Consider the following 16536-nt stretch of genomic DNA (forward strand, 5'->3'; position numbering starts at 1 on the left):
GCTTCTTTTTTATTTATTTAAATTTATATAAATAAATAAATAAATAAATAATTTTATTTTATTTTATTTTTCAATGATGAGATGGAGAGAGAATGAACAACTCATCTGCTGATTTTTAGCCAATTGGATAATTTTTTTTTTTTTTACGTCAAAATATCATTTTAATTTTTTTTTGTTGGTTTGTTTTCATTGTATTTTTCTTTTTAGAAAGGGAAATATGTGGTTATTATTTTCTATTTGTCGGGTTATTATTATTATTATTATTATTATTATTATTATTATTATTATTTGTAAAGGTTATAATCATTCTAAAAAGTGGGCCCCACAGCTCGACTTAACGGAATATAATAATAAAAAAATGCCTAAAAAGGATAAATTAGAAAGATCGATTAGTCGGGCTCATGGAGTTGAAGAATATGCTCCTCCAAATATGTTAAACGAGCACACACCAAGCAAGCATGATAACTCGTTTTACTTGCTCGACGAACCCATGTGAACTCAAAGCCTTGGGAAGAAAATACGACAACTAGAGCTTTCTCGATAAAACACATTATTCCAAATTGCGAGACGGAAATGTTATTCAAAGAACAAATGATTATGACATTAGATAAGACAAACGAAGTAATCAATCTGTTGAAATAAATGAATTCTAGGTGTGAAGACGGTCCCTAGGGACCAACCTATTGCATGTTGCTACTATGAGATAGTGAATACTTTGGTCTATTCCCTCCAAACCGTGTCTACTTGAAACACTTCTACTTTGTGAGGTTTAATAATTTAACACTCACGAGCTACAAAAAGTTGACTAGATCGATTTGAACACCAGATTAATAGATCCTCTCGAGATATGCTAGACTGAACATTCTGCAATACACATGGCCAAACCAATACCCATTGGCGTTCTAAGGGTAAACTTGTAATTTAACCTTAAAAAAAAATTATATAAATAAAAAAAGAGAAATTAAGCTCTAATACATATTTTCATATCTATTGATCAATAATTTAGAGCTTTTCAACAGGAAAACCAATAACAGGTTTGATTTCTGAAGCCAAGGAGCGAAGTTCATCATTTTCTTCATTGGAGATTCTCCAACCCAATGCACCTGCAAATTCAATAGCTTGTTCTGCATTTTTGGCTCCCGGGATCGGCACGACGTTTTCTTGTGCTATTAACCAATTCAACACCACCTGATGAGAAAGAACGTTTCCATTTTCACTAAATGTCCCCTACTCTAATATAAAAGACAAGACCGAGATGACAGATAAATGAAGAAAACGACGAGAATGATATCGATATGTAGAGTTAGCTATAGACCGACTCGAGAAGAAGAAATCAACTAAAGTGAAGATACGTTCTCACCCCATAACTTCATTTTTCTTACAACTTTCAAGTCGTATCGAGAATGATATCCATACATAGAGTTAGCTATAGACCGACTCAAGAGGAAGAAATCAACTAAAATGAAGATATGTTCCCACCCCATAACTTCATTACCTCACTACTTTCAAGTCGTGCCATAAAGAATGCGAGTCACCACAATTTGACACACAAATGAAGAATTCTCGAGTCGGTCTATAAGTTTCAAAACGTTACCTTTTATTCTTGAGTTTCAAGTTTAATTTTCATTTGTTTTCTAGATTTCAAAAGGTTACATTTTACCCTTCGTATCCCGTTTTCTCTATTAATGTTCACTTTTAGTGAGTAGTGTTAAACTTTATGTTAATTAAATGTATAAATATTTGAAGTATAAGGATAAAATGGAAACTAAACTCGAAACTCAAGGATAAAAAGTTAAAAATTTTAAAGTCTTGGGACTATATGAAAATTATACTCAAAACTCAAGGACCAAAAAAGTATCTTTCCCGAGATTGCCCGTTATGAAGCTCAGAACTTTACAGCAGAACGACCTATATGCACAGAGTTATGAGCTTCAAACGAGCAAGTTCGGCATATTTCAACGTCAAATTAAGAGGCATAGACGACAAAGAAGAGATAACAACCATCAATGCCCCGACCCCGACCTAATCTCAAACTAATGTTCAAATGAACTTTTAAAACTTAACTCAGAAAGGAAAGGAAAGGAACTAACCTGTGTGGGAGTTTTGTTGTAGTTCTCTCCTATGGCGCGTATTCGGTTCAATAGGGGTTGGAGCTGCATAATAAACACATGCTTTAGAATAGAGTGACATATTATGTTATGGATTTGTTCGAACTTTCGAGAATCTCGACCTTTGTTAAGAACTCTGGAGTGTAGATTCGACCTCGAGGGCCAGTTGGAGGATTTTCGGGACTGTACTTCCCCGTTAGAACGCCTACATAAATTTGCCGTTGAGAGTATCAATCTTAGAGAAGGAAGATGGAATAAACAAACACAACAGTCATTTAATTCAAGCCCACCACTAACAAATATTGTTCTCTTTAGGCTTTCCCTTCCGAGCTTCCCCTCAAGGTTTTTAAAACGCGTCTGTTAGGGAGAGGTTTCCACACCCTTATAAAGAATGCTTTGTTCCCCTCTCCAACCAACGTGGGATCTCACAATCCACCTCTCTTTGAGGCTCAGCGTCCTCGCTGACATTCGCTACCCTCTCCAATCGATGTGGGATCTCACATCCTAGAACTGAAAATTCATAAAGAAAACTATATGCAACATGGAAGATCCTTTCCTATATGCTCGATGCATTAAAGTCAGCTCAAAGCAAAAATAATACGATATCCGAAACAACGTGGATGGACTTACCTTGAGCAATAGGTGAATAAGCAATTAAGGTGATTCCAAGTTCGTCGCAGGTAGCCTTCACACCGTTCTCTTCTGGTAATCTGTATATGAGGCTATAATTCACCTGGTTTGAAGCTAATGGAATACCTCTTTTCTTAAGCTTCTCGTGGGCATCTCGAAGTCGTTTCTCTGAATAGTGAAACCGTACCGAGTGTTCAATTTCAAGCATAAAACAGAAGAAAAACCACAGAAAAAGTATAACAACCCTAAATTTTTACTAACCTAAAGTCGTACCGTATACATAAAGTAACCGTCTTATGCGAAAACAATCACTTGAAACATATTCATAAAACATTCCCATGGACTATGTTTCAAATGATTATTTCCACATAAAACGGTTACGTTAGGTATACGGTAGCGACTTTAGGTAAGTAAAAATCTAGGGTCATTAAAAAAAGAACAGCTCTCTCTCTATTTCTCACACACAGACGAGTTTTACAGCAAGGTTGACCGAGCTTCTTATTAGTTATTGAAAAGACAGAGCGAGAAGATACCGCTGTAATTCGAGACGCCAACCGCTTTCACAAGTCCCTGCTCAACAGCATCTCCAAGACCATCAATATACCCTGAAAAAGAAGTTTTAATGAACTGAGCTTCTTATTAATCTGAATAAGTTTATGGAGTCAAATGTTCAGGAACTTCAAGGTTTAGATGTGAAGAACCTTCATTTCCCCATATTCCAGGCCTGCAAACCAAAATCAATGAGTTAGGAACTATCTAGTCAAAGCTACTAGTAAAAGAAGGCCATTAGAAGAGTCAACAAGTACAGACCAATGGAGTTGATACAGATCGACTGATTCGAGACCAAGACGAGAGAGGGAACTTTTAAGGGCGCTTATGACACTTTGACGACCAAACCTCCATGGCAAAGCTGCAAATTTCGTAGCGACTGCAATGTCAACTTCTGGATCCTTCTTCTTCCTTTCTTTAATAAATCTGCAGCAACGTTGGGAAGTCTTAGAAGGACATCTATAAGTGTAGTCGTAATGGGGAGGGGTAAAAAGGGGAAATCACAGGGGAGTTAAGAGGAGAGAAAATGTAGTTTCATTTCAAGGAAAGTAATAGGTGTAAGGGAGAGGTTTCATGTGAGATCTCGCTGGGTCTCGAAGGGGGTAGATTGTGAGATCCTGCATCGGTTGGGGAGGAGAACAATCATTCTTTATAAAGGTGTGGAAACCTCTCCCTAACAGAGGTGGACTGTTACAAATGGTATTAGAGCCAGACACCGGGCGATGTGCCAATAAGGAAGCTGAGCCCCGAAGGGAGGTAGACACGAGACGGTGTGCCAGCAAGGACGTTGGACCTCGAAGGGGGGTGGATTAGGGGGTCCCACATCGATTGGAGAAGGGAACCGTGCCAGCGAAAACGCTGGCCCCAAAGGGGGGTGGACTGTGAGATCTCATATTGGTTGGGGGAGGAGAACGAAACATTCTTTATAAATGTGTGAAAACCTCTCCCTAACAGACACGTTTTAAAAACCTTGGGAGGAAGCCCGAAAGGGAAAGATCAAAGAGGACAAGATCTGCTAGCGATGGGCTTGGGCTGTTACAAATGGTATTAGAGTCAGACACTGGGCAATGTGTCAGCAAGGAGGCTGAGCCCTGAAGGGAGGTAGACACCAAACTGTGTGCCAACAAAGACATTGGGCTCTGAAGGGAGGTGGATTAGGGTGTCCCACATCGATTGGAGAACGGAACAGTGCCAGCGAGAACGCTGACCCCTAAGGGAGTGGATTGTGAGATATCACATCGGTTAGGGAGGAGAATTAAGCATTCTTTATAAAGATGTGGAAACCTCTCCCTAGCAGGCACGTTTTAAAAACCTTGAGGGGAAGCCCGAAGGGAAAGTCTAAAGAGGATAATATCTGCTAGCGGTAGACTTTGGGCGGTTACATTTCATTTAGAGAAGTCATCAGTGAGAAGAGTAAGGTCCTCTTGAAGGCCGAGGCTAGGACATAAACCGGGGTAGCTTCTAATCGGCATTTCCTGCCTTTTTCCGAATACAATTCCATATGGCTAGAAACTTTTACAGGCACATAGCAAGTGGTTGTTTCAAAGCCATTAAATCAGTATCCAAATATACCTTCCTAGAAGAGTTTCTGAACTTATAGCACCTAACGCGAACTGCCAAAGAATAAGATCATTACACTTCAATTAGCTAAGATCTTTCATGGAACATAAAGACAAGAAGTGAACATAATTCAATCTTATATCCCACCGATGAGCCATAAACTTCAGCGGTATCGACAAAGGTAATGCCACGGTCAACCCCGGCATCAAACGCAGCCTTAGCAGCCTTCATCATCCTATCTGAATCACCCCAAACAAGAGACATCAAACATGTTCATACTCTACCACTATTGAAACCATTAAGTCAATCAAAACATTAGTTACCAATGTCCAAAATCAAAATCAGGAGGAAATAAACTACTAACGAGCTGTTCCATACTGATCTGAAGACTTTACAGAGATTTCTTGGAATAGCTGTTCAGATCACTAGGAAGAACTTTATCCCCCATGAGCTGTTCTATAAGGTTTATCACCATACAAGAGCTTAAAACCAATTTGCTAGCAACGGGCTTGAGTTGTAACAAATGGTATCAGAGCCAGACACCGGACAATGTAATAATAAGAAAGTTGACACGAAACGGTGTGCTAGCAAGGACGTTGGGCCCTAAAAGGAGTGGATTGGGGTTTCCCACATCAATTGGAGAAGGGAACCGTGCCAGCGAGAACGCTGCCCTGAATGAGGGGTGGATTGTGAGATCCAAATTGGTTGGGGAGGAGAACGAAACATTCTTTATAAAGGTGTGGAAACCTCTCCCTAGCATACGCGTGAGCGGAAGCTCGAAAGGAAAAACCCAAAGAGGATAATATCTACTAATTGTTCAAAACCGAAAGGGTAACGTGAGCTGTTCTATAAGCTCAAAACCAATTTGCTAATTGTTTTCACAAGAAAATTTAACAAATACACCATAGAACAGAGAACTAATCCAACAAATTTTAGGAAACAAGCAGATCAAGTGTTCATATAATCATCATTTGAGTATCTAAAAAAACCAACAGAAAACAGAGAACTAATCCAACTCAAATTCATCAAACAACTAGCTACCATTATTCAGCCAAGAAATTAACAATCAATCTCAAAAGCGTTTCAACATATTCAAATTTTTGGTTATAATTAGAGTGTAGTTTCAGAAAATTACCATCCCATTCAAAGTTATTCCAGTAGCTGTTGTCTCCCCAAGACCAAGCTCCAATTCCCAGCCTAGTAACCTTCAGTTCAGAACCGCCCAATTTCACCTTCTCTTCCTGTGATGTCAATGTGCCATAATCCTCAGAAGCCACAGCTCTCGGTCTGTAAATTCTACTGCGATTCATCGGCAAAAATGAAAAACAGGCGTAACTTAACTGCACCGCCATGGCTACGGCAACGCGAAGTTCAAACAGAGCCTAATCGAAGCTATGGAAGAACCGATTAATGGCGGAAGTAACTCAGAATTCGACGGAAACTCGAATCACAGAAGAAATGTGGGCTTGATTTTTCATTTCCATATAGGGAAATGGTTGGCCCAAAATCATTTGATCTCGTACTAGAACACGAGATTTATATTAAAAACACGTAATTCGTGGTTGAAATCGGCATTTGAAACCTTAAGACGTGGCCGTGGAAAAAAAAAAATTAAAAACAAGAAGAACTAATTTTAGATAGGTTCAGGGGAGGTGTTCATCTACGGACCTGCGCTGCCCGTGCCCCGTTCCCTGTTTCGACCCCAATTTTGCTTTTATATATATATATATATATATATAAAATAAATTAAATTAATAATTTACAAATAAATTTTCTAAACTTAATATTTTATTTAAATAAAATTTTAAAAATCATGAATGGAAAATATTAAATTAAAAATAAATATTTCAAAAGTTTATTAGCTACCAAGTCAAAGTAAAAAAATTATTAAATTTTAGCGGTTAAATAGATATAAATTATAAATTTTATTTATAATTTAATATTTTTTTTATTGATATTATGGGATCATTACCCATAAAATTTAAATTTATTAATTATTTAACATTAAAATTTATTAAATATTTTTAAAATTTTAAGACTAAATAGATATAAATTTATTTTTTTTATTTTTTTGTATTTTTTGTTGGGTAGATATCATGTTACAAAGCAAGACAAGATTAAGTTTGGTTTTTATATTTAATATTGTTTTTTTAATTTATAAAATATTTTAATATTGTTTTTAATTTTGACATGTATACGTAATCTATACGCATTTTCTTTTCTTATATTAAAAAAAAACATGTGACAAAAAATTAACAATTTTTCACGTACAAAGACAATTATGTAAGTTTGAAATTTTAATTTTTTTTAATAGTTAAAACAAAATATTATATATAAAATTAGCAATTTAATGATTTATTATAAGAAAAATTAAAATTTTTAGAGATTTATTATACACTTAAAATAATTTTAAAAGTTCAAAAGTATCGAACAAATCTTTGAACAGTCATTCATTCACATGTTGTAATCAGCAACAAGAACTAGTTCTTATCCAAGGCTAGGGACGCAGTAGCCCATATGAATCTGGTGACTATTAGTATCTTTAGTCGGGCGGCGGTTGTTAGGTCACCTATTTTGAGTTATGGACACACAAGGCCAAAATATGTGTGTCGGGCGTGCGACCCATCAACCTACTAGCAATGGGGGAGAAAACATAGCATTTCGCAACAAAAGCTTGATTTGAGGCATCAGCAAAACACTGTCGTCTGTTCCAAAAATAAAAGTTCCTTAGCGCCCCGGGACGGGAGTGGGGGACGGCCCTACGCGCAGGCAACAATAGCACCAGCTCTACGAGGTCAGAATCGAATCTAGCACCCATATAGGGCACAACGTCGGACCACACTGTGGAATATATACCTCGTGTGTGGTTCTCTATGGCCCCTTTTAACATCCATCCTCCCGTCAAACAAAGATATATCTCTCCGAACAGAATCTACTCAACTTAATAAGGTTGTTCTTCATTGTTCTATCTAGCTATATTAACCTTATAGAGCTCTAATTCCTTACTATTCAAGTCCTCTTTTAGTTCGACATGAGAATTTGTTCATCGAAGATTTTCAGTTCTCTGCTCTACCAACTGAGCTATCCCGACCATTTTCAACACATTAGACTTATTTCCATACCAGATTTGAACCGGTGACACGAGAATTTTCAATCCTCTACTCTACCAACTGAGCTATACCGACCATTTCATTTCATTTCCGACACATTAGACTATTTCTATACCAGATTTGAACCGATGACACGAGAATTTTCAGTCTTCTACTCTACCAACTGAGCTATACCGACCATTTCATCTCATTTCCGACACATTAGACTTATTTTCAATAGCGGATTTGGACCGGTGATACGTATGTTTAAATTTAGGGTTTCATCTAAAAAAGACATTCCAATGTTTTTATATATTCATTAATTTCATATATATATATATATATATATATTATTTAAGTAATCAATAATTAATTATTAGCTAATCATTGATGATAGATTTGGTGTGACTTTTTAAGTCAGCAAAATATAAAATTGATTAATTAAGATTTTTCCCTAAAGCAATGCATGCAAACCCTAACCTAAGCCCTACATGTTTGATTATTATTATTATTATTATTATTATGGTTTTAAAATTTAATTTTTTTAAAAATTCTCTCCAACAAATTATAGAAGAAGAAGATAAAAAAGAGGAGACTTTTAGTTACTGTTTTTTATTTTCTTTTTTACTGTTTAATTTTTTTACCACTTACTGCTTCTAGCAACAGATAAACACAGTTAACATGGGAAGTTTTTTACTGATCCAAATAAACACAGTTAATATGGGAAGTTTTTAACTGCTCCAAGTAAGAGAAACATAGAGTGAATTATGGTAGTCTTGAAATTACTGCAGGAAAATCACTTGAAGTAAAAGAAAGAACCCTTGAAGTAAAAAAAGAGGCAGTAAAGGAAGTTTTAGATACGGGTTTGTCCGGAAACATACATACCTTTATTTTCCGCTGCATCGTGCAATTTACGTTATTGCCCTTTGCTACAATTTGTCTACATGTGATTCAAGCGGGCTCAAGTCACTAAATACATTGAAAAAAGACAAAGAAACGTTTATCCTTTAACCAAAATAAGTCTAAACGAAGGAATTTTTTTTTTTTTTTTTTTTTTTTTTTTTTTTGTAGTTTCTCGTTTATAACTCTTTTTTCGGATTCCGACCACCAGGCCTGTAAGTTTAGTACTAGAAATTTTTTGAAAAATTTAAACTACCTCAAACAAGAGAGATAAAATAATTTTTTTTTTTACCACTTCAAGTAAGAGAAATATATAGTGAATTATGGAAGTTTTGAAATTACTGCAAGTAAAGAACAAGCTAGTAAAGGAAGTTTTTCGATCGGGACAAGTTTTACGAGATAAAAACTTCGTAAATCGTTAAAATCATTGTAGTATTAGATTTTTTTGTAAAAAAATCTCAAACCCGAGATCGATAGAGAGGATACTAGAAAGTTGATGGATCGAGTCCTACCTAATGTAATTTTCCTCGTTTTTTCTTCTTGTTATTATATATAGTAAACTACTTCAAAGAAGTATAATAGATAAACAAAAGGGTAAAAAACCCTAAAAAAAAAAAAAGACAGAGTTAGACATACACTCAATAGTAGACTTAAACTCGTATTTTCTTTCCTTCGTAACCCTAAACCCTAATATATAATCCCCGAAACCGAACCCAAATCCTCGTCCTCTGATAATGCAAGTACGTATAATTACGCGGCGGGCGCAACGTCGACCCTATCATCGTCATCATCGTCATCGCCACCATTCTCCAGATACACGCGACACCGAGCCACGTCACCGTGGGAAACGAAGCGGGTTAGGAAACGGTCGATTTGCAAGGAAACAACCACCATTTTGGAAGGGAGAAGAGACAAAAGTAGAGACAATTCAAAGAGATGTGTGAGGAAGAAGGGAGGAAGGGGAAGAGGTATTTATAGGGTTTTTTTTGTTGGGAGGGGACAGATCTTTATGTATTAGGGCAGATTCTTGAGAGCTTTTGTGAGTGGCAGAAAATAAAATATTTTAATTTTAATTTAATTTTTATTACTTTTTATTTTTTATTTTTTATTTTTTATTTGGGAGAGAATTGGATTTGGGTGGCTTCTATTGGTTTTGGGGAATGCATATGGAGGGAGGTTGGATTACACAATTCAACACGTGGAGTAGGTAGTCCATGCACACTCCCAACTCCTACTCGCACGTGTGTCTCATTTTACACGTTGGATTATTATTTTATATTTTTTTTATCTTCCATGTGTGATGGGTAGTTTTCTATAAGGATTTTTCGATGAGTTTCGAGAACTATAAGGAGCATAACGACCACGTACCTCTACTCGACTTTATCCACGACCCAAATGTCTCAACATCTAGCCCACCCTAAGATTCGACCTAGTAGTCGGTACTCCAGCCCACAGTCTTCCATCGACTCGACTTTCCAACCCCGTGCGCTCCTGACTTATAACTGGTCCGCATACTCGACCTAACCAGATAGCGTGAACCTTGCCCTCCCTTGACTTCGGCTCAATTTAGCTCTGATGGTTGTGACTCGGCTAATTTAGCGTATTTAGTTTGGCTTGGACCTATTTGAAGTCTCGTGACATTTATCTAACGTTTTGGACCGTTCTCGAGCTTTTTTTTTTTTTTTTTTGACATTTTCAGGAACATTTGAGGTATGCCCTGATTCAGTGTCATAGGCCCACATAGGTTGGATCAGACGTTGAGGAGTAGATTCGGGCCAGTTCTAGAAATATTTAGTGACTCGGCTAAGGCCAACCAGGTAAGTGGCTCTACTGTTTGATTAGTTGAATGAATTATATGATGTATGATGATGTTCGCCTTGTGGCCCCTACACGTGTCATAATTATTTATTGTTATATTGTGTTCTGCTACCGTGTACTATGCTATGTCATGCTACATTATGTTATGTCGTGTTTACAAGCTATGTTATAGTGTACCTATGCAATGTTCTAGAATCATGTTATGATGTTCATAATCTATGATGCATAAATCTGCGTCATGTTATGCTATGTTAGGTATGAAGACAGAAATCATGTATGCATGATTTCATACACTCATTATGTTATAAATGAATGGATGTTTGACTTGCATCATAAATTCATGTCATGGTTTTAAGCTATGGGAACCTCAGACATTTTGTTAGTATTATATGCATCTAGATACTTGCTCGTTATGATTGGTACAGACATGTACCTTACGACATTTATGTCTGCTATGATATTATGCGGACTCTTTGCCTTTATGGTGTCGAATATAGCGAGTGCTAGCCCGAAAAGCGAGACCCAGTTGGTACATGAGCCCGCCTAATAGATTCATGTGCGCGTGTGTGGGCTGTGTGTAGGGAAATACTACACATCTAACTCTGCCGGAACTGAAAAAACTACCTAAAATCATGACACGTTATGAGGGATAGGTCTCATCATAAAGTATATTCTTTCCTTTTACGTTGTCACACAAGGAAATATTCCTCTTCCTTTTATTATTATTTTTTACATTTATTATTATTTTCTTTTATCTTTTGTGAGAAAGAGAGATATCAAAGATTATTTGGGTGAGAATTGTTTAAATAGAAAGATTGTCTTTTTGGCTTTGAATGTATGCCTTTTTCTAATATGAGGACAACTTTGATAACAATTTGGGGCTTCAGCATATTATTCATTCACTATAATTTTTGTATAAAATCAAGTGTAATATAGGGTAGCATTTTTTCGGAGTCGAGTGTTTAATTTATAATTATAGACTTGAGTAAGATCGTTGCGTTCATTTTTTTTTTTTTTATCAAGTGGGTTTTGAGGTTTTCTTTTTAATTGGATTAAGTGAGATGAATATTTGACATTCAAATATCGTAGTTAGGGTTGTATGCGGGTTAGGTTGGGTTGGATTTGAAACACTGTTTTGGACTAACCGGTTGGTGACTCGAGCATGCTTGTTAGACATTAAATTAAGAGGTTCATACATTAAAAGAGATCAATTTTTCAATATAACATCGTAATAAATTCAATAATAATTTATAAAACAAAAATATAATACAATATTCAACCTACATAATGTTTCACACTTAAATATATATATATGTATTACCGTTCAAATCAGAGTGGCGTAGCGGAAGCGTGGTGGGCCCATAACCCATAGGTCCCAGGATCGAAACCTGGCTCTGATACCATGATGAACTATGTTGATTCTTGGTAGAGGAGAACAACACCTCACACAAGTCTCTCGAGACTCCCTCATCAATTTCACCCACCGGTCCCAGGATTGAAACTTGATTATTTCAGTCTTCTTCTCTCATCATTCATCAAAGTAAAGCAAAACCATTACATTTTTTTCTTTAGAAAAGGGGGATTTTATTAAATAGAGAATGACTTCATGATGCATATTGAAGGACATTGAATGTCAACTTAGAAAGAAACAACTGAAGGGAAGAGTATTTACAGAATAAAAAGGGTTACAAATGGGTGTGAGTGAAGAAAAAAAGGAAGCATTTTGTTCTTCAACAAGTTCCTCCATTGCCATTGCCATTGCCATTGCCATTGCTATAATGGAGGATGCCACCATTACTATTGCTGTATTGTTCGATATTATTCTCGCATTTCACCACATCCACCCCTCTTAACCCCCATATTCTAATCGTACGGTCGTCACTCCCCGATGCCAACATGTGTGGATTTGCAGGATTCCAGCTCACACAGTTCACTGACCCTGAGTGCCCTTCCAATGCCTCTATTACCTCCCCTGTCCCTCTATGCCATATGTATACCTGCACACAATATATATCCACAGACACACATAATAAACACCATGAGAACCCGAAAAAGAACCCGAAAAAGATACCGAAAAAGAGACCTCAAACTACCTACAAGAACGGACTTCAATCCAAATGAATGAACGAACAAACAAACAAACAACTCGGTTGGAAACGTTAGAGAATCTCGTGGAAAGAAGTTTGCTTCGGACTTCAGATCGAGCGAGAAGCAAGAAGAAGAAAACGGTGAAGAGAACTTTCTTTCGACGAGATTCTCATGCGTTTCCAACAAGCCTGGCTCGTGTTTTATCCAACTTGACATCTTGACATGTATGGTCGGGTTGTGTTTTATATATACGAAAAGCTAATGTGACTCGACTATAATCAAGCAACTTGAATGAACGAAAATTCGGAGTATATAGAATGAAAGTTAAAAGGACAACAGACTAAGAACTGTACCAGTGAGTCCTCGCTACCGCTTGCAATAAACGCCTGGTTGAGCCCTCCAAAACAGGACCGAATCACAAATCGGGTGCGCTTGTGACCTGTGTATGTTGTAACTAACTCGGCCTCACCTTCCAAACTCCACAGATGGATTTCTTGGTTCATAAGATTTACTAGTAAGAACTTATTATCCCTCGACAATTGAAAAGACGTTATTGTTTGATCCTCTTCGATCAATTTATCGATGAGCAACTCCCTGTCGAGCAGCAATATTGCAGTCTCTCTACAGATACTGATAATCTTCTTCCCATCATTGGTTATTTCCAAGTCGGATATCTTAAGAGTTCTTTGACCCTTCCAACCTTCCAACTCGTTCCCGTCTAATTCCCACATGCAGATACTCTTATCGTTAACGCCTGCGAGTATATGCTTTCCATCGGGAAACCAGCCACAAGAAACCAGTCCCAGACCAGCTTTTTCATAAACATGGAGGCATTCGCCTGTAGCGACATCCCAACGCCTGACAGCTTCCTCGACCCCACATGTGAGTAGCTGACTATCATCAGGACTCCACGAGACCATAGAGATCGGTTGCTCGTGACCTAACAGTTTGTGCTTCAAAGAAAGTCTTCCCTTTAAGTCTACCTAGAAACAACAAAATTGGCAAAAGAACAGAAGTTAATTTGTGCGACAGAGACTTTAAAATGCATAAAAACTTAATATAAGAACTTTTTCAAGTGATCATTATAATTACCTCCCATATAATCGCTGATCGGTCACTGGAAGATGAAGCTAAGTATTTCCCATCGTGAGAAAATTGTAGAAACCAAACTTCATTGTCGTGATCTTGTAACACCTGCTCGGATCGAGAAAACTAAAAGATTCAGCTAACAGCAGAAAGAAACGACCACAAGCAGTTGTGAAAACAAAACAGTTGCCCCAACCGTAACGGCTGAAGCACACCTCCTATAAGATGCCATACTTGAAAATGCTTATAGCTTGAAGCAATATGATATTGTGCCAAAATAGTTTTATGAATGAATCAACTGAGGATTATTGTAAACTAGAACTCAAATGTTGGCACGAAAACTCAACCTATATAGTGTTGCACAAAGGAACTTCGCGGTTTTTCAAGCGTTGAAAAGTTTCGGGAAGAAGTTCAGGATTTTACTCCAAGATAAATCGACTATTACATTGATTTCTCCTCTAAGATAAATCGTAACAAGGTAATTAAGGAATGTCGAAAATATATCAACTATATGCAAGAACCTCACTGAAAATGTCTGAAAAACGTTTCTTACCTGTAAAGTTTGAGAAGGAATCTGATTTTTCCCACAATCATGATCTGTATACAACGACATCTCGTTGCTTAAGGAGTTATGGAAAGTGCAAGCATCGCGTTGTAACAAAAGGGCGCGTTCAACTAAATATTCCAACCTTTTTTCCGGTATCATAAGAGATGCAGGAAGAAGTTTCTGCAATTCCTCCAGCAATTGTGTGCGAGCCTTGGCCTTAGCACTTTGTTGACCGTATGAATTGACTTGAGCCCTCATTGACGGAGCAACCAAGCAGGAGGAGAGCTCACGAATTCTGTGTTCATTAACGTGATATGGAGCAATCTCAGTCCTCAGTGTCTGCAAAGCTTCAGTGACTTTGTCCCTTTCAACAAGCTCAAAGAATTTCTGTTCTAATACCAAAACAGATGCTGATCGAACAACGTGTTCATCCGGTAGACCAATTTTTTGCAGAGTTTCAACACTTTCATCCCACTTCCCGTCGCGAATTTGCTGCATAAGGACGTTAACAGCCGGAGAATATAGGGGTATCCCGGACTCCTCTTCTAGATAAGCACCAGTCTTCTCGTAACCAAGAGAATACAATGCATTGGCTATTATTCTAACAAACTCTACTCTTCTTATCACTCCCTTAGTACCAATAACATCACCACTGTCCCCTTCGGATTGTAGGGGGCGAGCCATCAAGTCTCTTGAAGAGCCCCCCAAACGCTCTACCGCAGCTAAACCGTTTGACAGTCCCTTCAATTTCTCTAGCGATACTTTCATGCGTTTGGAGGCTGGTTCTTCATCCTCTAAACCTCCCATGAAATGCGCACCTCAGCCCATATATAACTACAATAAACAGATAAACAGATAATTTCAAAACCGAAAAAAAAAACGCCCTCGATAAATTCGAACTCATTGCTTGACAATGTAGCCAAAGTAACAACCATAAAACTACAAAGATACCCATTTAACAGACAGATAGATCAAATTGTACCAAGAGAAGCAAGAACACACAGTCAATAATTCCAAATCGAAGCACGTTTTCAACGTTCCCCGAAAACCACAGCTTATAGCAACATATCTGAATCTAAACACATTTCAATCATCCAGTTAGATCAACTTTCATCAGTTTAAAGGAACTCTAGATGCAATCTGCAGTAAACTACATGGCTAAAAAGAGAGAAAACGACGTCGTATAACTAAAGCAAACACAATCAAACTTAGAAAAACACGATTCAGCGCAATCCAAACCCCAAAACTGATGAATCACGAACCAAAGCAACACTAATCCCATTGAAACATCATAAAGCAATCAATCAAATAGAACACAAAAAATCCAACGCAAATACATTACCGACAGCGACGGCGGAAAAATCAAACAAAATAAAGCGAAAAAATGAGAACATACCGATGGTCCAAGGCGAGAATCTCACAGACGAAGCAAACCAGAAATTTCTTAAGAACAATAAAAGGAAGGAAGAAGGAGGAGGTTTCTTCACGTAGACGGCAAAATCAGAAGCGGAAACCGGCGAGAAAAAGAAAGAATCGGAGGAAATTGGAGATTAGGGAATCGGATTGGGAAATTGAGGGTTTGGTAAAGAAAAGTAAAAGAGATGATGGTTTGGCTTTGCGTGGAGGAAAGCGAGGAAAGCAGCTCACAGAGAGAGGGAAGGGCTTCTTATATTATTATGTAGTGAGTGAGAAGGAAGAATGAAAACATACACAGAATGTGGAGAGACGAGACGAAGCGTCGTGGGCGCCATGGGAGTGGAGCTTGGGCCTGGTTTTTCCCTTCTTCAGTCCGTCCTTTCTAATGGGCTTCTTCTATATCCACTTTTCTTTTTCCCTTTTTTTTTTTTTTCAAATATTTATTTTATCCCAACAATTTAATTTATATACTTTTAATTTTATAATAATTTAATCACCATAAAAAAAAAATTCGATCCACCGCTAGCCGATATTGTCCTCTTTTGACTTTCCCTTTCGGGCTTCCTCTCAAACCTTTAAAACACGTAACACGTCTGCTAGGGGAAGGTTTCACTATAAGGGTGTTTTGTTCTCCTCTCCAACCAATGTAGGACATCACAATCCACCCCCTTCGGGGCCCAGCGTCCTCGCTGGCACATCGCGTCGTGTCTACCCGGGGAAGGTTTTCACACCTTTATAAAGGGTG

The 16536-nt window shown here is 37.5% G+C and overlaps 2 protein-coding genes and 1 non-coding gene across 3 annotated transcripts; 1 reads left to right on the forward strand and 2 right to left on the reverse strand.

Moving 5' to 3' along the window:
* Positions 1-574: 574 nt before the first annotated feature.
* On the reverse strand, positions 575-6444 carry LOC111789430 (NAD(P)-linked oxidoreductase superfamily protein). The gene is made up of 10 exons (XM_023670203.2): positions 5983-6444; positions 4995-5086; positions 4860-4900; positions 3549-3713; positions 3440-3462; positions 3272-3343; positions 2739-2906; positions 2231-2313; positions 2091-2153; positions 575-1188 (listed from the first exon to the last, which is right to left on the reverse strand). The coding sequence occupies exons 1-10, from the start codon at positions 6197-6199 to the stop codon at positions 1003-1005; spliced, it is 1110 nt and encodes a 369-aa protein (XP_023525971.1). The 5' UTR covers positions 6200-6444; the 3' UTR covers positions 575-1002.
* Positions 6445-11982: 5538 nt separating this feature from the next.
* TRNAM-CAU (transfer RNA methionine (anticodon CAU)) lies at positions 11983-12054 on the forward strand. The gene has a single exon. It is a non-coding gene; the product is annotated as a tRNA-Met (tRNA).
* Positions 12055-12236: 182 nt separating this feature from the next.
* On the reverse strand, positions 12237-16132 carry LOC111788714 (WD repeat-containing protein 26 homolog). Its single transcript, XM_023669165.2, has 5 exons — positions 15772-16132; positions 14382-15209; positions 13835-13936; positions 13096-13725; positions 12237-12651 (listed from the first exon to the last, which is right to left on the reverse strand). The coding sequence occupies exons 2-5, from the start codon at positions 15180-15182 to the stop codon at positions 12385-12387; spliced, it is 1800 nt and encodes a 599-aa protein (XP_023524933.2). The 5' UTR covers positions 15183-15209; positions 15772-16132; the 3' UTR covers positions 12237-12384.
* Positions 16133-16536: the final 404 nt, after the last annotated feature.

The sequence above is a fragment of the Cucurbita pepo genome, chromosome 2, assembly GCF_057944985.1.
Source record: "Cucurbita pepo subsp. pepo isolate OVF chromosome 2, ASM5794498v1, whole genome shotgun sequence".
Lineage (NCBI taxonomy): Eukaryota > Viridiplantae > Streptophyta > Magnoliopsida > Cucurbitales > Cucurbitaceae > Cucurbita > Cucurbita pepo.